This window comes from Pagrus major, chromosome 2 (assembly GCF_040436345.1).
Source record: "Pagrus major chromosome 2, Pma_NU_1.0".
In the NCBI taxonomy this organism is placed as follows: domain Eukaryota; kingdom Metazoa; phylum Chordata; class Actinopteri; order Spariformes; family Sparidae; genus Pagrus; species Pagrus major.
In genome coordinates this window covers 4,041,941-4,068,472 of record NC_133216.1, presented here as the reverse complement: position 1 = coordinate 4,068,472, position 26,532 = coordinate 4,041,941, and the positions used below count along the sequence as shown (strand labels likewise).

Below are 26,532 nucleotides of genomic sequence, written 5' to 3'. Positions count from 1 at the left end.
TACAATAAGATAAAACATGAAGTAAAGGAAAATAAGATCAAAACACAGATAAATTAACCTGATAATAAACTTTTAGCTGTAAAAGGCAAACAAAGACAAACGTCTCTTCCTGTTAAAGAACCATCATTTGGGGCTTTGATGAATCTGATCTGAAACATGAAGATGTCTTTAAAACACTGGTAAAAGTTTTTCAAACAACTTGCAACTTTATTAAACTTTTACTTTGATTCATAATTTAGTAAAACAGATACAGTGATTACTAGTAAACTGAAACTTTAAGAAATTATGTGTTCTTGAGTGACCGAAAACTTGTGATAACCACCTGTGGAAAAAGTATTATATATACCTTTACTTCAGTAAAAGTACTGTGAAAAAACCCACTACAAGTAAAAGTCCTGCATTCAAAACCTTACATGAGTAAAAGTATGTAAGTAAAATCAGCAAAAGTGCAGAAAAGTGGAGAGAAACTGGATGAAATGTGTGACCAAAGTAACTAAAGCTGTCAGACAGATGTAGTGGAGTACAAGTATAACATGGAAACACTCAAGTAAAGTACAAATACTTAAATACAGTTACTTCCACCGCTGTGGACAACTGAATATTTGCGCTTGGAGACTTTTTCCAGGATCCAGGATGCACTTCAGGACTCCGAGCTGAACACACCCTCCTGTTCCGACTGTGGGAGGAGGATGCGTTGACAAGGAGGGGTTCAAGTTCAATTAGGACAGCCCCCAAAAAAGTCCCCACACAGGGAGGGAGGAAAAGAAAAGAAAGAAAGCAAGCAGAGAGAGAAACTCCGGCCGGTCAGCAGCTCCACTGATGTTCATCCACGACTAAAAACAAGACATGCATTCTGTAGGCAGGTCGTGGCTGCTGCTGACAGGCTTCATCCTCTTTTATATCATCTACCTGCTGTTCGGAGCGCTGGTTTTCTCCAGCATCGAGCGGCCGGTGGAGGACAAGCTGCGACAGGACATGGAAGACCTGAAGCAGGAGTTTCTGAACCAGAGCTGCGTCAACGCCGCGTCCCTCGAACACTTTCTGGTCAAAGTGCTGACGGCCAACAAGTACGGCGTGTCCGTCCTCAAGAACTCCACTGTGCCTTCAAACTGGGACCTGGCATCCTCCATGTTCTTCGCCAACACTCTGGTCACCACAGTCGGTGAGTTCAAACCAAAAGCACAAAAGAAGTTTTAGCGAGAGAAAGTCACCTGGTGGCGTCTTTACGCACGACGCAACACTCGCCTCGGCTCACCTCATGAACAATAACTTCAACATCACAGCTGATTCTCAGTAATATCACACATCGTGGTGATTGAACTGTGAACGAAACGAAAAGTTTGACTTTTTATTGGAGATAAAACACCACAAAGTTCAAACACTGTCAGTCATTTTATTGGTTATTTCTGCCACGTGTCACAGAAGTGTCACACAGGTTGCAGCTGTGTGACTTTCACTTGAAGTCAGTTTAGATCAAGACGCAAACAGCCTGAGGGGGAAAACAGCAGAGTAATGTCATTTCCTGTTCAAACATCTGAGAATTTCCCCAAATCTCTTCTCACAGTCAAACATGGAGGATTCCTTAGCACTTATTTCTCTTTAACAGGAGGTTCATGGGACTTTTATTTTGAAGTTATGAGACAAATGTCAAAGAGAGCAGAGAAGGTTACTGACAGTTACCAACATACTGCAGCATCTGCTTCAGTTATCCTGTGTGTGTGATCTGGTCTGAACTGTACAGCATGCAGACACCTGACCTGGAAGTGGCAGGAAGTGACGGGTGCAGCTGAGTAAGAGCACGGCTCTCATACTTAACAAGAGGTTTTTGTGGTTAGTTACTGTAAAGCGGGCTCAGCAGACATTTCGAAGAAGAAGAATCTTTATTTATATCGGGTATCATACAATGTACAACCTGGTGAAACTGTTAATTTAACCCATCCTGAGGGAGCAGTGGGAAGCACACAGCACTGACTGGAGAGTTAATCTAATGTACACGTTGTGATGCAGGCACAGAGAGAGAACCGAGAGTCAACCACAGCTCCAACACACTGTAGTCAAGTCCTGAACAGTTCGCTCACCTCCATATCCACATACCTGGCTTCACCCCCATCGTCCTAATCTGTGGACGAAGGTGCAGAAAAAACTGACATTCTGTAGAAGATCAACCTTGAAGCAGCAGCCAGTTTTAGAGAGTTTAATCATGGTATTTAAACAGGTCTGTCAGGACAGTGAAAGTCTCCGCTCATTCATCTTGTGCAGACTGCTGTGAGGGTTATGAAAAGCACCACTCTCTTCACTTTATGTATGAGAGGTCTGTGCTGAGCAGGATCAAACTTTTCACTCTGAAAGAGCTCTTATGAGCACCTTGTGGGCGAAAGTGTGGAGATCCAAGATGAAGACCGAATCGATATTTTAAGACTTATTTGTTCCGTCTTCCTTCAGGACTTTAAATGGCAGCAGTTAAATGCTGCAGTGGGGGAACTACATGGCGACAGAGACATTTACAGCAGGTCTGTTGTCTGTTTTACTCCTGAATGCTCAATATTATGATTAGGGATGCAACGTACGTTTTCTTTTAATCTCCTTATCAATTAATCAACTAATCATTGCAGCTGTAATTATGGTGCAATATGTATTTCTTTTGTGCAAAATTGCAATTTTACTGGTTACATATGGAGATCAGTATTCTCTGATTCAGTGACGCTGAGCCCAAGAAAAGTTTTCCCAAGGAAACAATAAAGGATATTTCATCTCTTCTTATCTTATCTCATCCTTCAGCATGTCATAGTTAATAATCCCACAGAGGACTGACGGCCTCATCAGTTGCAAAGTGTCTTCTGTTCCTCTGGCAGGAGCTTCCTAAAGTCTGAGAAAATAACCCTGCAGATGTCACCGCGCTTATTTCAGATTGGGCTGGGAGACTTCAGTTTTATAACTATTTCAAACAGGGGAGTTGAGTTTGAAAGATGTGGGTTGCACTATGGGAAATGTAGGATCCAGTGTCTCTAGAGTTTAATCTAAAAGTTAGTTGCTGTGCAGTTGATCTCATTGTTTCAGTGAATCACAGGCCAGAGACGATGGCTGTGTGTTCAGTGTACAGGCATTAGACTGAAGTCCTGAGGGTCAGTGGTGTGGTCATGAGATAAAGAGTTTATTTTTTACGAAGAATTTTGTGTTTTTGTCGTCTTTCATTGTCTCTTACATAACAGTGTAAGACCATTTTCCCAGATATTGTCCATACCTAATTAGCAACAAAATTCTCATATTTCCCGATCATGAGACAGTGAACACGCCGTCTGTAACGGCTCCCTGCTTCACATTTAATCACACAAATTATTGTGTGGGAACCGTCCAGTACAACAAGTTCTCCATGCAGAATTTTCCGGCTGGTTAAATTTGCTCAGATGTTGTTATGACAAAAAATGCATCTGATATCCTGTGTCCTTCAGTTAATGTAGGCTACTTCCTGTTTCTTGCAAAACATCATGTCTGGGAATAAAGGGGGACACAGACTCACTGAACTTCTGACACAGCTACCACTATATTCACTTTCTGGAGAGAATATGCACAGAAAAACACAATTGCACTATTTTATCACACAGATTCATCAAGCTAAATACAATTTGGAGTAAAAATCATGCTTTTGTTCTGATATTAGAACAATTAAAAAGCCTCTTGTTTTGGATGACTGCTTTGTCTGGTAGAATGGAAACAAACATTTTGTGAGAGAATGACAAATACCTGAAATTTTAAGGATTTTGGCTTTAGAATATAAAAAATTATGGTCACAGAAATTACATCCATGCATCTTCTACTAGAAAACAATAATAAGGAAAATTCAAACCATGGACCAGATTACATTCAGAGGGAACTTACAAGAACATGATGGAGGATGGAGAAAAAGACCAAAAAAATCATGTGGGCCTGAAGTTGTTTAATTGATAGACTCGTTAGTCTTAAGAATGAACTCCCATTGGACCTGGTGTTTGTCTTATATGCTGTGTCAGTTTATTGGTCAGCAATCAGAAACCAGGAAGACGTAACCTGACTTTTGACAGCACGGCTGGTGTCAAAGTGCCAAAATCCTGCAGCATCATTGCCACTTTAACGTCACACAGCCAGACGCTCACATGGGTGCTGAGGAAATGCAAATTCATGCGTGAAGCAGAACAGAAGTGACCCTTGTGTTCAGGAGAAGTTTGTGATGCATGAATTTCCTTCACAATGCTGCGTGTGTTTCCTTACGTGACACTTCCTCAAACGCTTTAATATGTTGGTCAGTGCAGGTCGACGTGAGAGAAAGGAAGGGCACAAACTGTCGGATGATCAAAGGTTTATTATCTAAAATTTGCATCTGGCGGTAAAAAACAGAAGTGAACACGCATGAAATGTCAATTATATGTCATGTTATAATTCCCCAATGTACAGAATAACTGTGTGTGTACAACTACAGCAGATACGGAACATTAAAGTGGAACAATGAAGTTGTTCTGCAGAATTAGGTTGTGACAGTTTCAGTTGACGGATGGGAAGGAAGTGTGAAACTGTGAGATTGTTTACAGCCTGTGTCACTGTACTGCAGACTGACGCTTTAGCAATGCTCAATATTCAGTTTGTCCCAGTTTATTTCATCAGAGATTTGCACAGTGGAGTTGAAACTCATAACTAGGGCTGAATGATATGTGACTATCTTGGCGATATGATTCACAATTAGTTGGAATTTTCATTTCACTGAAAAAATGATGTGACATTTGTCTGGGCGTGTACCAAACAAACATGGTTTCTTACATGTTTGAATTAAAAAGGGACGTAGCACAAAACAAAACATTCCTTGGAAATGAGCGAAACAATAAACTGGAAAATCCTCCAAAACCAAAAGTCAAAGCGAAGATGAATGAGAGAACTGAACCTACAGCACAGAGCATCATTACGTGGGGTTCCCCTGAATTCACAGTAACTTCATTGTAAATCCAGTTGTGAGCCGAACATGTTTTAACAGGACTCTCACTGCTTGCAGCTTGTCAAAGGCCTGAAAGTTCCAGTTTAAAGTCAAAGTGACGTCATGTATTTGGTGTTGGAGCAGAAATGAGGGCTCAGACTTTTAAAGCACGAGCTTATTGCCTCAACACAGCACAAAACAAAGCCTGTGATGCCTGGACTCTCCACAGCAGCAGTGTGATGGTACTATCAGGTTCATACTACAAATGACCGCTCAGCCACTGTCAGCAAATCATCCTGGTTTTGTAGTCAAACACTTTAAACTTGAAGATTTGAGAGTTGCATCCAGCTAACTGTGTCAGTGTCTGCGTCTCTGCTGCTGAATGTTGGTGATGATGAATTAAAACCTGTTGGCCGACTCTGACAAAGAAAGCTTTGTACTGATCGCATGAAGTCCTTCTCCCTTCTCTGGCTCCAATGACAACCAGGCAGCACCTTTGAAACACATCATCCCAGTCTCACCAGTGATTACCAGAGCTTCATGATATCGAGGATGTTGTTAGCTGTTAAAGTTTTTAATCTGTGACTATAATCCCACCCAGATTGAGGTTCTTTGTCTCAGTATACAGTATATCCAGCGTAGCTCCGTTAAGATCCTGTATTTTTGGGTGCTGGGTGGAAGCAGCCAGCTCAAAGCAGTTAAACACTTCAACTCACGCACCAAATAAAACACGTCTTCAACTCCACTACCAGGACATTGTTTGCACAGATGTTTTAACCAGCTCTCTGTGGAGCCATGACTTCTTGTGCAGACTGGATGGATGGATCTATGTGGCACTTCAGTTGACTGTAATGTTTCTTTACTGTGTCTGTATTGTATCTTTTGCTGTGTTAATACCAAAAATCACTTTGATTGTCTTTATGTGACCGAGGAGATGGAGCTGAGATCTGGTGCAGTCACAGTAGTTTCAGTGCTGCCTGGTGAGAATATCTCCCTGTTGGCAGATCTTCAGGGAGCAGTTTGTGCTGTGAGATCAGGTTGTATTTTCTGCCTCCCTGCATCAGTTCCCTGATACTGACCACAACTGCTGTTTTCCAGTGCTTTTGAACTGAAGAAGTTGGCTGCAGACCAACTTCACGAGCCAATCGTGTTGCTGTTACCACTTCTCTTACAGAAACAATACCTGGGACTACTTCCACTAATTCTTTAGCCATTGTACTCATGATCACGTTGATTTTTTTTTTTTTTTTTTATGATCAAACCATAAATTGTGAAAACCTTTTTTGAGGAAATGTTTCACCTAAAGTCCTCCTGCTGTACGGTCACCAAGGGAAACTCATCGAACTTGTTTGAAACTGTCACTGTGTGCACAGTGCAAAGCTTAAATGACAAAAACACGTTCTCACTTACCTCTCGTAGTATCCATCTCTTTTGAGACAATGACAATGGGGCTTTGCTACGGGGATATACAGTTGAATAGAAAACGACTATATTGTCCAGCTGAGAAGAAGAAACTTTTTTTATTAATCTTCATCCTTTCTGTCCTCTTCATCAATCTCCAGGTTATGGTCACACCACTCCTCTGTCCGACACTGGAAAAGCCTTCTCCATCCTCTATGCTCTGATAGGAGTCCCCTTCACCATGCTGGTGCTCACCGCCTGCGTCCAGAGGCTCATGTACCCTCTGGTCCTCGCTCCCGTCAGCCTCCTGCACCGTTCAGGGATGGAGCCTCGTCCGGCCACCATCGTCCACTTCCTGCTGCTGCTGGTTCTGGTGTTGTTGCTTTTCTTTGTTGCGCCGGCGGCCGTGTTCAGCGCAGTGGAGATGTCCTGGTCGTTCTTGGATGGGATCTACTTCTGTTTCATCTCACTGTGCACCATCGGACTGGGGGATTTTGTTCCGGGGACGCAGCCTGGGCAGGCGTACAGGGCGCTGTACCAGGTCGCTGTCATGGGTGAGTGCAGTTGTTATTACGTTCCTCATCTTTTTGTATACTTTCAACTTATTTCCAAAAACTGCAGTAACTTTTTCTGATCATGCAGGAGTCACATGTAATTTTAAGACTGACTGTGTGCGTCAGTCTCATTACTCTGTTTGTCTTTGTCCTGTCACATTTGCCTCTTCGTGCGGCATCTGAATATGTCTACAGTCTCACAGTCACAGTGCTCGGCTCACACACTTCCTCCTTTTTAAGGCTTGGTCATCTGCAGTATGTTTGATAAGAAGGTGTTGTCTCATTATGGTCTTGAGTACATGTTTACTGAGCCTGGAGTCAAATCAATTAGTTTTTATGCAGATGAATTAGTGCAGAGTCTCACTCCCACATGAAATTTAACATAGCCATGTTGAAAACTACTGCCAAATGCCTGCCTTAAAATGACTCACCTTCACTACCTTCCAGTTATGAGTCAATGCAAACTGATCATAAAACTGATGATTTATATCATATCTTATCCAATCTACAGAGTAAAGAGATACCCGTAATGAAATCAAACTACACTATGAAGCTGATACTATTACGGTGACAGTTCACCCCAAAGTCTCATGGACAAGAGGCTGGCTAACTAAGCTAACTCAGCTAGCTAAGGTTACAGCTAAGCCGAGGAGGACGCCATTAATGTTTACATCCTGCACTTTAAGCACCACATCTAGATCCATTACATTGGAAAGAAGGCAGATATCTCTACAGCCGATATCTCCAAAACCCTGTAAATCTCAACTGCTGTTTTAATCTCAACAGCTAACTAAACATTGAGCAGCTGGAGCTCAACTGAACCACCTGTAATCTAAAATAATATACAGATAAGCAATAAGACTGTGCCGTCTGGTGCAATAAGGAACTTTTTCTGCATTAAAATAAAATCCAGCTAAATATCGCAGCTGGTTTGCATCTTTATGAGGTGGAGAAGTTGGCAGGCTCTGCCTCGTCTTGTAGGAATCCTATTTATTCAGACAGTTTATCAATTTAAATTGGATCTTATATTCATCATTATGTACACGATGAAGATAAGATCCACAAACCCACCACACACAGGAGTCACATGATTGAGTCTGGTGTGGTTTTCTCCTGTGAGGGTCACACGCAGCTGCCACATGCCTGCAGCGCTGTACATGAGAGCAGGTCCACCAGAATACCCCTGTCTGAGCCGGCAGTGTGGCGACCTGCAGAGGTGCAGAGCTGAGAGACAATCTCACAAATCTCGCTGGAAGAGTCTCGTCTCTCTGCTGCAGTAACCTTTCCTCACCCTCTTTGAAGAGAAAAGAAGACGAGGCAGTTTTTGTTTCTACGCAAAGAAAGCAGGGGAGATGGCCACCAGAGGAAAAACTGTAGTTCTTTAAAATGATTTCTTGAGGGAATATGATAGAAATGAACCCTCATGTATCCAGTATGATAGCTTAGTCTTCCTGCTGTGAGGGGAGAAGATGACCTATCCAGCCCTCATCCTCACCTCTGATGTGAGAAGTAACACCTCTCACTGCTTCTCTGTTCTCAGTAGCACATCACAGTTGACAGATCAGCTCTTCATAAACGGAGCTGCTCCCTGAATGCATCTGTTAGCTGTGAGGAAATTGAAGTTCACTCTTCTGTGTTGCTCATTGTTAGTTGGTCCGACTTTGCGGAGAGTTTCATAGAACAGAAATGAAATTATCTTCCGAGCGTTAGTTAGAAAGAAGTCTGCTTTTTGATGAGCTTTATAAAAACCTGGAGCGAGTCAGTGGAACAGCAGCCTGACTGTAATGTCAAGTTCAGTGTGTGTGAATCGGTCGATGGTTTAGATTAGAGAGCAATGACCCTCTTTTTTTTTTTTGTTTTTTTTTGTCCACGACCCTGGTCCAGACTGAAATATTTCAAAATATCTGACACTGACTTGGACTATTATTTTCATTAACGATTAATCTGCAGATTGTTTTATTTTCTGTTTTTATTATTATTATTATTGTTGTTTGTTTGGTCAATAAAATGTCACACGGTGAAGAAAACACACAAAGTACGACAGCATATTAGAGCCATTGTAGGTTGAAAAAATGATGTAGCCAGGGAGGGATGCAATTCTCCAAGAAAAACTGAGATTAAATTATTACACAAAAAAGAAAAACACTTGAAATATTCTTCGAGATCATAAAGTCATACATTTGCAAGAAAAAACTCTAAAAATAGTGTGACATCTTTTAAATATCTCCTTTTCTTCACCCACCGGTCCAAAACACAAAGATAATCAGTGTAGAATGATGTATGAGAAAGACATTAAAACATGGAACTGGAGATTATTTGGGATTTTTTCACTGTTTTTGCAGAAAAAATTTATTATTTTGATTATCAGAATAGTTGCCTGTGATATTTATAGTCTGTATCTCTCGTATAAGAAGCTGATTTTTGGCAACAACATCTTTCATCTTTTGCCCGGTGACTCATGGTGTTAATTCACTTAAGTTCATTTCTTCTTCAAAGCTACATCTAGAAATTTAAATCAATGTCTGTACTATTATTAGTAAACTACTGGGAGCCAGTCTCTGCTTTAAAGAAGTTTGTTTAAGAAGAAATATATTTGTGCAACTATGAAACTGGCATTTTTATGATGTGTTCTGTTTTTGTATGATCTCTAAAACTATAAAATAAGCAACAGAATAAATATGTTGCACCTGCAGCTGTACTGAGGTTATCAGGAGTGTGTCGGCTTGGCAGAGTGGACAGGAAAACCATTTGGATCATTCCCCATGATGTGAGTCAGCTTCTCCATAAAGCCTTGTACTGGATCCCAGTGTGTCTTTGTTCTTGTTCAGCTGGAGACGTCGCTGTCACATGATGGAGGTTATTTTCATAGTCATGCTCTTGTTTTTCACTTTCTGCGCGGCTGTTTTCTCTGTAATTGAATCAGAGCTGGAATGACCTTTTTGTCTAAAAGTAGTCCTGCTGTTGTTTTGTTCCTTCGCGGTCTCAGTCAGAGCTCTGCAGTGAATATCCGACAAACACTCAGAACAGCTTATTGAGATGAATGTGATCTACAGCATTCAGGAGTGATAAATGAGTGAATGCTGTATTTTCACGTACGTACTCTTGTTCGGTTTTGTTTGTTTCCCCTGCAAGAAAAAATCCCCCCTAAAATACTTTGCAGGCTTTTTTTTATCTTTCAAAAACAGCTGCTGGTAATTAACCTTGGGTTTCTGTGGCCATCTAAATTTTGAGTATCCCCCCCTTGTCTTAAATTAGGAAGGTTTAATGTTTTTTTGTTCAGAGGGACTCAGGTGGACACGCTGGAAGCTGCTGTGTTCTCCTCTGTGTCCTCGGCTAATCCCTTGACTTCAGTCTGGAAGGCGGCCCTGCAGCTCGTACGGACCAGCCGGGTTGTTTCCTCGTCCCACAGGCTGTATTATATAATGATGATGTAGGTCGAGTCAGATTAACCCAAACAGTCCCTGCAGGTTCTGAGGAGGATTAGTGACCCACTGCAGGATGTGGCCCGTTCTCACAGACTGATGATGTGACTGATGTGAAACTGGTGCTTCAGTGCAGCGTGTTCAAAATATGTAAATGTGTTTTTATAAATAGACACTCTGCTGCAGTGCTAAATGAAAATGAGAGCCAGCTTCTAGACAGGGTTTTTCTTTTTGCATCACAGTATTTTCTATTGAGGTATTGTTTCCTGAGAAAGAAGATTTCACCGCCTAATTTTATTAATGGCAGTCTGACAGTGTAGATTAAATCTTCTCTTCCAAAAATTGTACAGTATGTGTAAAGTGACTCTAGATTTATAGAAGAACTAGATAGTGAACCTTTCAGTCCGATGAGAATTGCTCACCTGGCAACTACACCATAAAGAGCTCAGGTTTACTTCCTGCTTATGTGGCCCTTTCAATGTGCACAGTAGAGTTTCTCCCACTGACCCAACTCTCGAGGTCCGGCTCTGCCCGTAGACTTTACATTGTGATGATGCCGTAGATTTTTAAATCTCTTTTCTTAACTCAAAGAAAGTTTTACAAAAATAAAAGCTGCATGTATCAAATCATAATAGAAAGATTAATGATTGACCTTGTTTGCAGTTTGAGGTGTCCTGTCGGCTCAGAATTTTTCACTGCAACACTGCAAGTGGCCAAATGGCAAAATTGGAAGCAAGGCTGAGTGGCGCCACAGTGAATCCATTAAGAGAAAATCTGGATACAGCGTCAGAGGCCGAGCCCATACATTCCTTTAGAAAGCTGCTCAATGGCACATGAAGCCAGAAAAGTTCAACTTCCGGGGGACGCCATCATTTTGTTAGTGGAGGAAGTTTCAGTTAATGGACCTTTTTTTATTTGCAACTAATCTATACATTATCATCATATACAGTGTATTCTGATGTGCAATGCAAAGGTCCCAAACATGTTGAAACTCCCTCGACATATTGTCGACTGTGCAAAGTTCAAAACTGCTGTTTCAGGCCTTTTCCACAACAACACAGCATTTCTAGAGCAAATATTTTTGGATGGTAGTTCAGAGTTCAGACAGTCAAAGTCCATTAACTCATCACGTACTGTTTTTCACCATGATGAGTGCTTCACAGGTGCTAATGTAATACAGGAGCTGTGGGACATTAAGAAGATTAAAAATTAGCAAGTTCACTGATTGATTCAAGTCCGATTATTTATTAATCAGTTTATCCATTATTTGTTGTTCTTTAAATCTAATTTTAGTTAGGTTTCATTAAGTAGTCGTACATTTTCTTCCTATAACCTGAAGACAGTAAAACATTTAGGACCAAAGCTAATGATATGTACCCAGCAGGTGCTGACCTGTGTGCATTAGCCACCACTTACTGTATTTTCCCACAGTAACAGTAAAGTGACGGCGCTGAGGCCTCTGTAATCCTACACTGTTTTTCTCCTGGTGTTGGCCTACTTGTACAGTGAGAGACTATTGTCCAGGACCTGACCTCTGTGGTTATGTGGGGCCCTTCAGTGCATACATGTGACAGAAGAAAAGCACATGTCTTTTCTTTAAGGCAAACGCAAGAATCAACACATTTTATTTTTGACCTTTGCCACCAACTTGAGGGCATGTTTGAAATGGATTCACTAAAATGGTTTCCTCTGTCCACGGTCCAGTGTGTGTCAGACCGCACTTCACTGTTAATTCCTCGGCTCTTTACTGGGCACATTTTCAGAGCTTAAGCAGTCATAAACAGAGTAGACTGTTGATAGCGAGAGGCAGTGAACTAGTTTGCCTATGATCATCTTTTGTTTCTTAATGCTGTTTAAGTCAAATCAAAAGTAACCTAACACCAGGCTGAGAAGTGTTGATTTACCCTGATCGGGTTGTAACCTTCACATCACAGCTGGGTGTGGTCAGGGGGGGCTCTGTGGGTGCACACCTGTCTAACACAGTGCTGCTTTGAGCCAGATGTGCGCGGTTTCCACTATATTTCTACATGGTACACAAAATGGCACACGCCATTTAAATGACATCAATTGAAATGATGGCTCTGTGCAGCGGGGGAAAATAAATTACCACATGCACCGACAGCATCGTAACCACATACTGTTTATCACCTGGCTTTTTGTGGCTGAATTCAAGTGGGGAAGGTCTCTGCTACGCTTCAAGCTGTTAAAAAATAAAGTTGGCCGATATGGAAAAAAATCCAGGGTCACGAAATGATATCCAAAAAGACGATGTGTGTGTATAGTCATATATCAAGATAACTATATAATATCGATATATTGCAGAGTCCTATTATCTGGTCTACATCCATAAACAGTGAAAAGTTAGCTCCAGCTAATGACTTTCTTTTGTAAAAGTGTAATGACCTCCTGTGACCCCTGTCTCTGCCCTTCCCCACAGTCTACCTGTTCGTGGGTCTGATGATGATGTACCTCCTGCTGCGCACCTTCCACAAAATGGCCGACCTGCACGGCCTGACCACCTTCCTGCAGCTGCCGCGCTGCGAGGAGTCCGACCTGGACGAAGACAGGGAGCCCATTGTGGAGGACCAACGTGAAGATCAGACGCCTTCTTACCGAACGCAAAAAGGGGCCAGCAAGCCCCTGGAGCCGGGATCTCAGCCCTCGTACAACACCATCAACAAAGGCTGAGCTGTGGGGAGGTGGAGAGAAGAAAACAAAGCTCTACCTCTGGTGGCCCCCTTGTGGTAAAACCCCCAGACTGGTGGGCTGAATCTGAATTCTTGTCTTGATTTTTGTCATGTTGTCCTCTTGTCTCCTTGTTAAAAACATCCAGAGAATAATACTGATGAGGAATCCAGATGAGTGTTGAGATTCAGCCTTCATTAGAGGACCACAAAACTGTTTGTGAATGGTTTCTGCACATACGGACGAAGGACTAATTTTACCTGACTACGGCAACCCGCCTGGGCTAAAAGACACAGATGTTCCTTTTCCTCCTCCACACTGGTGTAGCTGTGGTGTGTTCACCGTACATGCTCGGCTACTGTACACATTTACAGCCTCAGGATGACACATGAAAGGCTCAGACTTGTGATACACGGTTAGTTGTTTTCAGATCACTTTTTGTATATTTTTTCATGTATTGTTATCACATTGTGCGACAGGTTTGGGTTGCTAATTCAGGGCTAACACTTTTTGTATAGACTATAATTGTGCTGAAACTTCCCATGTCAACTTCACAACGATATTTTTACACCTTTAACCACATTTGTTTTTATTTGGGTGTCAGCTCATATTTATACTTCACATCGTGGCCAAAAACACCTCCAGACTATTGACCAGAACGTCCAGTCATATTTGTAGCCTTGACTTACTGGTACCCCGCTTCTCATGAATGATCGCAACGGCAGTGAAAGGACGAATGAATCTGTTTAAATCACTTCCTCTAATAAGGTCAAATGTGGTCGAGCGTTTAACACACTGGGGACATTAACTGGAACGTGTTCAGTCAGATTTCCTGTGTGAAGTGGTATCTTTCCTGTGTCAGACGAGCTGTGTGTTTGCCTCAGGTACACGGGCTGTCCTCCTTTATGGTGCCTCCCCCTGGTGTCCACATGTATGTAGCACATGCTACTACGCCTCCAGAACGGCAATAAATAGGGTCAAAGGGTTGGAATAGAGGGAACGAGGAGAGGGAAAACATTTAAAGTGTTTCATGGTAGTGATTGAGAAGTGATTTATTTCAATGGAAAACCAAATGTTACTTGTCAAACTTGTTCTGTTTAATCCATCATGATGAACATTTAAAATGCACTTTAATGTTCACATCATTTGTCTTTTACCATCAGTTGTAGTTGAATGAACAGTTTCATTATATCCTGATACTGTAAGATAAGTTGTGTGTATGTTGTTGAGTAATGTCTGTTTAATGTATTCACTTTGGATAACTGTAAATTAAAGGATTATTCTGTATTATTTAGTCATTTGTTAACCATGTCATCCTCCTCTTTAGGGAGATGGTTTGAACCGTCAACTCCAAAACCAAAACTTGATTCTGCACATCTTGTGTAGTTTTAATGGCCTGTCAATCCTGAAATGTTCAAGATAGACAGGCGGGTAGAGCTGCACGTTATGGTTTCGTCCTTTAAAAAAAAACAACTTAATTAGCAACTTATCAATTGATAGTTTTCAGCTCTAGTGTGGCACTTTTTGACTGTAACATAAATCATGTTTAATAATGACAAAACAATGATTTATTTTCATATTTTATTAAAAACATCAGTAAAAGTAAACAGATATTTGCATTTTGAAAAAAAAATCTAAATTCATAGTATCTGGACATTCTGCCCTCAAATTCAAAACAAACATTAAAATCTTTGTAGAGATAATAAGTCAATAAAATAACTGCCATGACGGTATATTAATATACCATTAGTGAATGGACAAATGTTATGACATAAATTACTCATTAACAAAATGTCATTTATAAATAGTTTGAGACTGCAGCCCAGCTATTCACAAAGGACCTTTGCATAGAAAGCATCTGGATCCATGAACAGGATAAAATAAACAAATGCCTAACAAACAGGCATCGTGTGCTTCCTCAAACAGTTTATCTCAGCGATTCCCCAACACACATTTACATTTATAGTTTAAACACCTCACAAGTGTTTTTCTTTTAAACGATACATTAAAAGAACATTTAACAGAACTCAACTTCAGGGGTTCAAAGGGAATCGTTTGGCCAAATCTCACCTGTAAAACCACTGCTTACTAAACAGTGAAACACAAACCACATGTGACAGACTTTAAAATGCATATTATTAAGAAAAGTGCAAGAATTCAGATGTAAACCACACAAAACATGTGAACCCACTAAAACAAGCAGAAACTGACAAACTGATGAATCAACTGTTCACAGGGTGGAAGTCAGCTCCATCTGGACTCCATCAGCCAATGTGGCTGAAAGCGTGATGCTGAACTCCCACCAGGACTGATCAATATTACATGCACACAACAGAAGCTGTTACTGTAGGTCGTGGTCGTGACTTTAGCTAATGTGACACCTACAGTGGTTTGGACTGTCACATGAGGATGGTTGGTATACAATCACAGTACTGTAAAGGCTCTCTGAATAAAAGCATCTTTTAAAAGACATTAAATACTCTTTCTGAGCTGGACTGCGTTTCCTGATCTATAGCTGCACTCAGACGTCTCCGAGAGGAAACATTTCAGAGAAAACTCATTTTAGTTTCACTCTTTTCACCCTTCAGATGAATCATAGTTTAAAGTCCAGCCGGCTGAGAGGCATTAAGAGTTTTTTGTTTTTTGACACTGCTGATACGAGATGCATTCATGAAATGTATCATATTACTGATGATAAACTGAGGAATAGAGCAAGAATCACTCAGTTGAAGAAAACCTTCAAGAAATATACACACTTGAAATGTAATTTTCTTTCATAACCAAATAAATCTTCTGGTCAAATCAACCTGATATAAATATGCAAAAGGTTTTAATGACTAAAAGGTAAATGTTCCTGTTTGAAATCCTGATCTGATCTCTTAGCACCTGATGTCATGCCCCTGTTATAACTCGTTGATAAATATGAGGGCAAAAGATTTCTTCACAGAAGATTTGACCTATAGTATTAGTGTTTCAACCGTCCTCCTTCCAACACCAGCCAAATCACATTCTCTCAGAACTCACATTAACATTGTACACTTGATTTATCCCATGTCTCACCTAACGTTGCATCAATCAACACCGTTGCATGACTGGCTGCTGCTTTCTTCTTACTCCATATAACCCAGGATGTTCAATGTGAACGCAGGATTACTTGGAGCTGTGACACATTTGACAACCTTTAGGACAACACTGCCGAAGCCTTTTTCTCTCCACCAACAGCAAATACATGGCAACTTCTCATTTGGTGACTTAATCCTGCTCTCTAATCAGGCGCCTCCCTTCCTTAGTTCCCAATTAGCTGAGTCACGATGGAAACTGGAGTAAAATGCTTTCAGCAGGTCATTATGCAGTGACTCACTGCTAAGCCATTAAGAAAAACTGCCCTGTCTGGCTTACCTCCTACATACTTTAAACTCTGACCTGTTTTGTAAGAAAACACAACTGTTCACGTTGTACAAAAAGCTGCCATATAAATCACAGCTTCTCTTCATGCTAGCCCACCTATGGAGCATTATCTGTCTTAGACAGCAACCATTTCTACATTTCTAGAGCATTCTTACTACTTTCTAAAGCCCATAATACACTATTTTTTCTGCAATATATAATAATAACAAAGTGAATATTCAATGTGTTTGACAACCCAGCCCTTGGCTTTGGGAGGTCAGTTTTGTCCACTAAGTGAACACTGTTCAGATTACTTCCTGTTGAAATGGATTTCTTACAGTATGATGTCTATGAGGCTATCAGGACTCCACTAGGATCTCCATCAGATGCTCCAGCTCAAGTCCCTCTCTCATATGGTTCTGACTGGAGAAGGGTGGTGAGGAAAGAGAAGGTGAAGAAGAGGATGATGAAGACAATGGGCTGAATGAGGAGAATGAAGGCAGGCACTTCTGGTTGAGAGAGAGAGAGAAAGGGAGCAATGGGGAGGAGGAAGAGGAGAGAGGAGGCAGGTACCGTAAAAGGTCATCCCCAGTCGGATACCCACCTCCGCTGCCTCTGAGCCCCAACACACCCATTTCCCTCTCGAGCAGGGACGTGTCTATATCCTGGAATAGATCCTCCACAGTGACATCATTGAGGTAGCTGGACCTCATTACCTCCATGCTGTTCTCTTGCTGCTCCCAGCTTCCCCCATAACCTCTGACTCCGTGTTTCATCCATGCCACAGCTCCCTCGGTGGGACCCGCAAGGTTCTCCAGGGACCTGAGAGGTGCCCGCTGAGCTGCCTGTGGACTCCCGTCAATGGTAGAGTCCAGTGCCGTTAGAATGGATGAGATGGCAGCTGAAAGGGAGAAATCAGGATCCATGGACATCGATTCCCAGTCCTCATCTTCATTTTTTGCAGACAGAGGGACATTTGATGCACTTGAGTGGCAACTTACTGGAGACCTACTCACAGCACAATTTGAGAAATAATTTGATGAAACCAGAGGGCAGCTGGAAGGAGCTGAGTGGCTGTTAGTAATGCTCTCCTGGAGTGCAGATGAAGAACTACAAGGTGGCTGTGACACCTCCATGTCCATAGAGGGCGCCCCACAACCCTCCAGGCTGACCTGCCGCAGTGTGTTGGCTATGAGAACAGACCGCCGCAGACTGGGTTCAGGTAGCTCCTGACCACGCTGATACTTGTTCAGGGAAACTGAGAACACAAACTGCCGCTGGCTCTCCCAGAAAGGGCTGCTCCTGTCAGAAACCTCCACCTCCTCTGGTGGGAGTTTGCGCTTCTGCCCCTTCATGATCATCTTTAACTGTGGAGGAAGGCATAAAGAAGGTTGTTTTTTTTTAATTCAAAGGCTCATACTACAGAAGAAGAATGGACTAATGTCAAAATGCTGATGTGATAAAACAACTAGGCCTGTAACTAACGATTATTTTCCTTATCAATTAATCTGCCGATTATCTTCACAATCAAACGCTTAATCATTTAACCTATAAAATGTCAGAAGCTGCCAAAAAATGCTTGTCACAGTTTACAGAGCCCAAAGTGACGTCTTCAAATTGCTTTTTTTGTCCAACCAGCCGTCCAAAACCCAAAGACTCTTTATTTACGGTCATGAATTACAACGAAAAGCAGCAAATCCTCACAGCCAAGAAGCTGGAACCAGCACATATTAGACATTTTGCTTGGAAATGGACTGAAACTTTTATCTATTATCAAAATAGTTGGCAATTAATTTTCTTTTGATCAACTAACTGATTAATCAAATAATCGTTGCAGCTCTAGAAACAACATATGAATTTGATTAACTCGGTAATGGAACAGGGAGTAGCTCAACAGTCAATTAATCAATAAATATTTTATCTACTACAAATAAAAGGTATCTCAAGGATTTTGGGGGATTTGCTTGGTTCTCTCTGTTTTAATCACTTTTTTTTTGGACTGTTCCCATTCTCAGACATCACTTTAGGCTCTGACAGCCTGTGGTCAACATCTGTCTTGTTTTAATATTATATCTTCTAATCAGTAATACAAATTATTGAAAGCTGTTGCCATAGTCTGAGACTGTAGAGATTTAACTACTGGTGGTAATGAGTGAACATCAAATGTTTTAAGTAACGTACAATTGAGGAAAAGGCTGATCAGACAGATTTTCAGAGTGGCTAAATGGATTTACTTTGTTTTGTTTATTACAAGTTTTAAAAGATGTAGAAAAATGTATTTATAACGCATTAATAGAGACTGAATTTGATTCGGATAACTGTTTAAGTACGACTATGAAATGTTCAAATTAAAACAACCATATTAGCTGAAAGTGGCAATAAAGTCCCACTTTCTTAAAGTTGTTTAATCATCATGTTAGCTAGCTGAGTTAGCCTGAATGTGCGTTGGGGGTTGTATGATTCATCGTGTAGGAGGGAAAAAGAAAACTTCTCGAGGGGAGGCCATTAAACTGCAACGTAATTTGTTTTAAACCTACTTGAATCAGCTCCATTAAGAGGCGAAAACGAGTAACTTAACGCGGTTTTAACCACCAAACCTTTGTGGTAAACTTTTAAACACAGTTTGAAAGTTAAGAAACCGACCTGTTGAATCACTTCCCGTCTCTCTTCGGTAAAGTTCAGTCGGTTCCGTGGCTGTTGGTCCCGTTATCTCGTCTTCCTCTTCGACCCTGTGAAACAAATTTAACGTCGGAACTTTTTACTCAACTCGTTCAGAAATAAATCGGCGATTAAAAGCAATTAAAAACAACTCGTTTGGGTTGAAGAGTACGGCTCAGTCTCGCTAACCGACTGAGTGGATCCGAGCCCGCCTGTGATTTGAGTTTCACGCCAAAACGTTTACAGTTGGGGGGTTGGAGGATCGAAAGGCATCATGGGTAGTGGAGTTTTTATACGTCACATACCATCACATCAATTTGACCTTACAAACACACTTTATACTATTTATATGGCAAATATTACAATAAAATCACAATCCATACAAGACATAGCCGTGTAAATACACTCCCGGCCCTGATTATTAACGCCTGGACCGGATAGGCAAGCTTGTTATTATGTAATTTGCATAGCACTAATTCCTAAATGATTACATCACCGACAGAAGAGGGAAGCCCATCCACACACATTGTCTTTGAATACAAAGTACGTCAATATGTTACTAAGTAGCATGTCTTATCTAATGTTAAGTGACTGTAAGAAAATACCAAACTTCTGAAATGATTTTAACCTAAGCGACTGAAGCGATCAATAAATCAAAACAGTCCAATGTACACATTTCACTGAGAATGCACATATAATAACGACAGAGCAACAAAAAAAAGTGAAAGAAAAGAAAAGCCTGGGTTCAAGAAAGTCAAATATCACTGTAATAAAAGGTAAGGTTGTCTTATTTCCGGCAGAGACTGGATTATTTACCTGAGAGTGACAGTCGTGAAGAGGAAAAGCAGTCAGTGGACACAGTTTCTCCTGTCGTGAGCCACCAACAGGTCAGAGATTAAAGTTTCGATTTAAATAACATCACTGGACTTTTCGCCACATGAAAAACCAGAGAGTCAACTTTAAAAAATAGTTTCAGCTCCTCCTCAGCCACCGTACTGCAGACACACAAACACCAAGGTGCCGGGACAGAATACAACTTCCTGTGGTGGCTTTCAAAATAAAATTTTTTAAAAATCACATGTTGGAAGTATAATATAATATAACTCTGTCTGATGTGTTTTTTTTTCCCACGGGATTGCTCAATTGCTCCAAAAATAAAATATCTACTTTTCCCTTATAAATAAAAAAAAAAAATCAGAATCGATGAATTCGTAATTTTCTTTTCATTTCAAAAGTATAAACTACTGGAGAGAAGATGGTTCCTACTTGACTTTGAAGTTTATTCGTAAATTATGAGCACTGAAGGATTTTCAAATTGCATGTTGGACCATGACATGTGTTGTGATATTATAAATCTGCTGGTACATACATGTGTGTTAAACTCTTCTGTTAAAGTCCTTCTGCAGATGAATGTGAAAACAATCTCCTATTGTCAAACTCTGCACATACATACTTAATACATAATACTTAATAGGATAGTTAGACCTGATCTCTATTCTTTATTTTTCTTTTAAAAAAAACAACGTTTTATTCTGAAGTAACACATGTTAAGCTTCCGGGATCTTGCTGCCTGCCCTTTGGAAATTGCCCTTTCTTTTTTAGCGGGAGTTGTGCAACAGCTACACATGCCACTCATCTGACTGACTGCTTGTCCTTCTCATAGGACAAACTCACATGACGTAAACTAGAGGAGACAGAGAGACTTGACGAATTGTCCCACACTATTAATGTATTTCCAACTTTTAAACCAAAATTTACAAAATGTCCCATATGAAGAAAAAGAACAGTCTCACTCCTCCTTCCCTGTTAAATAATGTACAGAATGTTCAATTCCAGTATAAACTGTCAGCCATATTTAGATTCACATTTAAGGACATCCATAACTTCTGTTCATGAATTTCCTGTGAAAATCTACTATTACATGCTCGAGCGTAAGTGAAAATTTTGAGAAATTCGTCGGTTTGAGAAATGTAGTCTACTGAACAAAAGATAATCATCCATGAACATGTATTATAATGAACACTGATTCATTATGCTGATTATCTATATATTATTTCATTTCAAATGAAGGTACTCCTATCAATATGACTAAAACATTTCTTCTTCACTATGTCCTTTTCTTTCATTCTACAAATCATTCAAACTCTCATCACAGGACTTTTTTAAGTAAGTACTCAAGTGCTTCCTGTCAGGGTGCCACTTCAGCCCTTTCACAGTAATCACATTAACCTGGGTGACAATTACTTTAACACGAAGTTTAAGACACAAGTAGTCTGACATCTATTAAATAATATTAACAGTAGCATTACTTACATTTAAGGAGGATATCCAAGTTCATTATCTACTATCCACTCCTTCCTTATTGTTTTGTCAAGCATAATGTAAATGACTGCACAGAGTACCATTATCATTGTTGTTTTGTGACTCTATCAACAAGTAGCCTGCAGCATTGCTCGGTCACATGACAATTCACTCATTCAGCACATTTTTTTTTTACAATAAAGTCTTTTATTTTCAACAGCTATAAAAAAACAGGCCGACTGTAAAACACAGCAGTGACCAACAGCATCACATGACAAAATGTTGGAAACAAAACATCCATTATGTAAATGTTGTTCGTGTGAAAAGACAGAACTGATGCAAAGTGATATAAAGAGCTATAGCTAAAGCAGTAGTACAGGTTAGGCTTAATATGCATCCTGGTGGCGATAACACTGAAATTAGTATAAAAATATAACAGCGGCAATAAAAAGCTTGTCAGTTATGACCATGAAGGTGAACACAGGAAAGCATTTTTGTTTTTTCACAGCAAACTTGTAGATAAAACAAACATGGACAGATATTTTCTCTTCATTGTTTTTGGTGGAACTAAAAAATAGTGATCAGTGACAGAAATACATATAAACCCCTTCACTTTCTGGAGGTGGCGTGTTGTTCAGGATCATTTATAGTCTCCCCACACTCCGACAGCTTTGCCGTCCCATTCTGTGGTGGACAGACATCTGACGAAGAAGTGTCCCAGGTCGTGTTTAGAGATGGCTCTTCCTCTCAGCGTGTTCTCCGTCGCCATGTAACTCTCCGTCAGAGGAAGATCATCTGCAGGGAGCCAGACAGAAACGTGTATAAAATATGAGAAACACATCGAGGCTCTTTCTGTCTGCAGTTAATGAACTACAAGTCAGAGATGTGATAGAGAGACTGTAAAACAAACGGAGCAGGAGCGTAATCCAAAATCAAACTGTTTGGAATAAAGCTCTTTCTACTGACCAGCGATGTGAGGAGGCATGGCGGCCACGTAGTCCAGCCCAGATGTTTTCAGGATTGTAAACATCCTGTCATGGTCCTCTGTCACAGGAACCAAACGGGCCGGGACTTTGGAGCGATCCCACAGCAGGAAGGCTGGAAGGGATGAGGATGAAGATGAAGATAATGAGTGGAGGGATAAAAAATTTAAAAAAGCCAATTAAGGCTTCATAAAACCTCGAGAAGAGGAAATAAGTGGAGATGAAAGAGAGAAAAGTTGAGGAATTTACTCTGCTTAGAAGTGTGTCACATTAAATGTTCATTCACTGACTTATCCTTCTATTTTTAAACAAACCTTCATTATCACTCTCATCAAAAAAGTGCAATTAAATAAGTGACAGGTATTTGTATACATCTGATATTCAGTTGTTTTAATGCACTGCTCTCTGCAGCTAACAGAAGCTTAAACAAGACTAGATAAAATATATATATTTCAAGGTACTTTTTTTAAAAAAAGATCATCCATAACTCAAACTCTGTTATATATTTTTTAACGGTGAGTTGTACCTGACATGCAGCCGACCACTTTGCGGATCCCACGAGCCTTCATGGCTTCAACGATGTTCCTGGTGCCTTCAGACATCATGGTGGTCGGGCCTGATGAGCACAGATCAGATCAGTCATACTGTTGTGGAGAGCTAATAAATCTTACAACACTGTATTTGAGTATAGTTCTGAGACACTGATACTTACTAAAACAACAGCATTTCCACTATAAACTTAAGAATGTGTTAATTTATTTGTATAATGTCGTCATAAATCCCATGCACCTTTATTACACTGATACAATGATGTCACTTATGGTTATATGTTGTAAAAACTCTTTGGTGACCTCTAGTGAAGGTTTCATGTTATTACACCATTAAACTACAATCCTCCTTGTGTAAGGTTAACAGGGACAGTTATGTAAGGAAACGTGAACTTAACCAATCAGGGCAAAGAAATATCAGCTGTGTTCCAACACCTATACGATCATACTATTAGGTATGCCAGAAACAGATTTATAGATACCAGGATGCCCAGCTGCATTCAATTGCATTTTACAGTATGCTAGCCACCTTGCTTTTCTGTCAGTTCTGACCCACAATCCTCTGTGCAGCAGCAGATACGTCACATCGACTGAGCCATCGAGAGAGCACAGACAGATGACAGCTCATTGACAGGTGACAGAAGCCGAAATGACAGTTGACAGCAAGAGGGTCAAAGTTCAAGGCTCGATGTTATGACGGGTAGGATGTCCCAAATGTATGCATACTGCATTACATGCTTTTTTTTTTTAGGCCAGCTGCCGTACTCACTAAATGTAAAAAGAAAAAGTACGTGATTTGGAGTTCGCAAATGTCAAGTGACCAGTCTGTGTAAACGTGTAGTAAGTACAGTACAGTAAGAGAACAGCAACCCCAACAAGTACAGCTACAGCAATGTGCAAATGAACCAATGAAAATTTAGAAACCTCAAACTAAATTGTAAATTTGATTAAAGCAATGCCATTAGTCAACGTCTACGTCCAGGTTGAAACTATGAAATGTGAGTTTTTCTTCTCTTGTAACGTTTGCTTGGTTGTGTGTCTTTCTTCAAACCGTGGAGCCTTACTGAGACTGTTCCTGGTGCCTAGGATGATGATCACAGCATCCTGGCCCTCCATGGTCTTCTTCACATCCTCTCTGTTCAGAACGTCTCCCACTACCACTCTGGACGCCTTGTGGTCGGCAGGTAGCGTGGCAGGGTCCCGCACCAACACCGTCACGCTGTACCCTGAGGAAGGAAAATGAAACAGAAACTAGTTGTGTTGCATCTATAATGACATTGCAGCCTAATGTCATCTCAGGCAACATGTATCTGCAAACACTGTGGTTGCATTTCCTAAATTCATAGGATTTCTCCTTTTTTATCTTACAGGATCTTGTTACATTTTCCATCAAGGTCATGAAAAGTAGAAGGAGAAGTGGGAGAGTGATGAGTGTTGCTGACACGATGACAACTGACCATTTCAGCTGGTTGGCAACCTTTGTACTGACTCTGTCACTTGGCTATAGTGTTGTCATGTTGTAAACATGGCAAGATTGATATTCACTTTCAACAGGATGACAAACTGGAGTTAAAATAAAAGAGTCTCTTCCAGAAGCTGCTGAAATAACTTCACCAACTCGATGAAGATGATCCCACCCACCCCGCCTGTAAAGACGTGATAGTGAAGATCTTCTACTATCAGCTGTGTGTGTCACAGGCAGCTGTGACTCAGCAAAATGCTGACATGTAACGTCTAACATGACTCAACAGTTCTTCCCCCATGGTGAGGAGGAAGAAAGTATATGCTGATATATCAAATTACACATATGATTAACGCGTTTGCGTGTGTGTGATTTATATGTGTGCAGCAGTAAATAATTACAGCAGGGACTGATGTTTAAGCCTTATTCCACTGTGAATAAGAGCCACCGCTGAAATGTATTTAAATCAGATTACATTTGCTAAAATATTAAAAACTTTCAATTAAAGCAGGGCTGGTGAATTTTGACAATTTTGAACAAATATCTTGAAAGCGGACTGCCAGTGTTTACAAAAGACATTTACACACAAGGATGCTTTGAGAAAAAATAGTCTTGTGATTACTAAGCACAACATTAATCTAAATAACACTTTTATAAACACATTTTCCAAACTCGATCCCATCTAGTATCATATCAAGTTTATGATACTATATTGATTTACTGCACATTTAAACTCATAGTAGAAGTAGCTCTGGACAACTTGACTCTGTGAAGCCTAAACTTTGTTTTTATTGCATTATGAATAATTTATGTTATCATCAAACATCCCAATGTGATCTTTTTGACTATTAGAGCTTCAAATGACACAGAGCTCATGAACTTTTGAAAGTTTATGGCCTGTTTTCACCTCCATGAGGCAGCAGAGGCTGATCAGAGTCGTGACACAACCGAAAGTACTTTTCTTCTCTGCGCTGTGTTAACACTGTCATGTTCCTGCACTCATGGGGACAATCAGGGATCCCTGCGTGTCCCTGCTACACAGTAAAAGCACTTATATTTACTCTATTCCGTCGTATTATGTTATATCATGTTGTCAGTCCTCACCTGCAGCCACCGCCAGCGGCAGGGTCGCCTGCCCGGTCATTCCCGTGGCGCCAAATATCGCGACGTTTTTGATGGAGTCCGACATAACTCGCAATAACCCAGATGCTCGACACAGCAACAGATTGGTGATAAATTGTGATCGTTACAGAGAATACTTTCACTTATATATTCACTGACATTGTAGCAACGCCTCTTCAGGCAACAGGAAGGCAGACTGTCAGACTCCTCCCCCCACATGGACAGTTAAAGGAGCCCTGCTGCTGCCAGGTCTCTTACACTGTTACTGCAGTGAGGTGAGAGTGATTATAGTTTATTTTCCAGCTGTTTACACCCCATTCTCCTCCTCTCATTTGGTCTAAAACATCCTTGGTATTCCCTGAAAAAATGTTTGAAAGCGTGTCTCAAACCAGGTCTAATTGAATGCTGACAATATGTTTTAATCCAAGGCCGTAGCCCAGGAATCAGCATTTAGGGGGACCAGGACCCAAACCTCTTCAATTGTGATTAACTTTTTAATTTTTTTTGTCTTTTTTTTGTGTGTGTGTGCTAATGTCTAATAGTGTATTGAAGTCAAACTTTTTTGGCTTCATGCACCACTGAGCAGCTTTCATAGAAATGAATGAGACTTCACCTCCACGGCTGCGTCCAGGTATAATTATAAAGTCCTTGCTTCAGACACTGTATCCAGGGGATATGTCCCCTCTCAGGAAATTACTGTCCTGTTTTGATGAAAATATGAAGATTCTCACATTGAAAGTGTTTGAATTTAGGCCTATATCTAAGCTGAGCAAAAATGATGAAGACTTTAATTAGATACTTAGAGAAACGAGGTTTGAAACTGAATATTTTCTCCAGTATTTATCAACGCTTGGTCTGAATATCATTGGAGGATATGAGAATAAGAGATGATTCAGGGGCAGAACTATGGCGGATGCTCCTTGAGCAGCGAATGCAGAAAAGGTCAAACCTATTCTTTACTATGAACAAGTTCTGCTTGTAATGTGGTGAACACACAGAGGACACTGACCTGCTTTTATACTTCTGTTTTTTTAATACATGTCCTCAGAGCTTCCAAAAAAGACTCACTT

At 40.6% G+C, this 26,532-nt stretch overlaps 3 protein-coding genes across 4 annotated transcripts; 1 reads left to right on the top strand and 2 right to left on the bottom strand.

Moving 5' to 3' along the window:
* Positions 1-743: 743 nt before the first annotated feature.
* kcnk6 (potassium channel, subfamily K, member 6) lies at positions 744-14,288 on the top strand. Its single transcript, XM_073481503.1, has 3 exons — positions 744-1,162; positions 6,502-6,894; positions 12,754-14,288. Exons 1-3 carry the CDS (start codon positions 847-849, stop codon positions 13,002-13,004), a joined length of 960 nt encoding a protein of 319 aa, XP_073337604.1. The 5' UTR covers positions 744-846; the 3' UTR covers positions 13,005-14,288.
* Positions 14,289-14,568: 280 nt separating this feature from the next.
* On the bottom strand, positions 14,569-20,040 carry sertad3 (SERTA domain containing 3). Of its 2 annotated transcripts, XM_073481485.1 has the most exons (3): positions 19,863-20,040; positions 19,032-19,117; positions 14,569-17,755 (listed from the first exon to the last, which is right to left on the bottom strand). In XM_073481485.1, the coding sequence occupies exon 3, from the start codon at positions 17,747-17,749 to the stop codon at positions 16,748-16,750; it is 1,002 nt and encodes a 333-aa protein (XP_073337586.1). In that variant the 5' UTR covers positions 17,750-17,755; positions 19,032-19,117; positions 19,863-20,040; the 3' UTR covers positions 14,569-16,747. The 2 variants fall into 2 exon arrangements, with proteins under 2 accessions (XP_073337586.1, XP_073337594.1); XM_073481493.1 differs by lacking the exon at positions 19,863-20,040 and having other exon boundaries at positions 19,032-19,267.
* A 1,491-nt stretch (positions 20,041-21,531) lies between these two features.
* Positions 21,532-25,613, bottom strand: blvrb (biliverdin reductase B). The gene is made up of 5 exons (XM_073481513.1): positions 25,445-25,613; positions 23,943-24,104; positions 22,857-22,946; positions 22,314-22,445; positions 21,532-22,142 (listed from the first exon to the last, which is right to left on the bottom strand). Exons 1-5 carry the CDS (start codon positions 25,527-25,529, stop codon positions 21,988-21,990), a joined length of 624 nt encoding a protein of 207 aa, XP_073337614.1. The 5' UTR covers positions 25,530-25,613; the 3' UTR covers positions 21,532-21,987.
* Between the last annotated feature and the right edge of the window lie 919 nt (positions 25,614-26,532).

Coding starts and splice junctions, on each gene's coding strand:
- kcnk6 (XM_073481503.1), top strand. CDS start 847: ATGCATTCTGTAGGCAGGTCGTGGCTGCTGCTGACAGGCTTCATCCTC. Junction 1,163..6,501: donor CACTCTGGTCACCACAGTCG/GTGAGTTCAAAC, acceptor ATCAATCTCCAG/GTTATGGTCACACCACTCCT. Junction 6,895..12,753: donor GTACCAGGTCGCTGTCATGG/GTGAGTGCAGTT, acceptor CCTTCCCCACAG/TCTACCTGTTCGTGGGTCTG.
- sertad3 (XM_073481485.1), bottom strand. CDS start 17,749: ATGATCATGAAGGGGCAGAAGCGCAAACTCCCACCAGAGGAGGTGGAG.
- blvrb (XM_073481513.1), bottom strand. CDS start 25,529: ATGTCGGACTCCATCAAAAACGTCGCGATATTTGGCGCCACGGGAATG. Junction 22,947..23,942: donor AGGCACCAGGAACAGTCTCA/GTAAGGCTCCAC, acceptor TGTGCTCATCAG/GCCCGACCACCATGATGTCT. Junction 22,143..22,313: donor CATGCCTCCTCACATCGCTG/GTCAGTAGAAAG, acceptor GGCTCCCTGCAG/ATGATCTTCCTCTGACGGAG.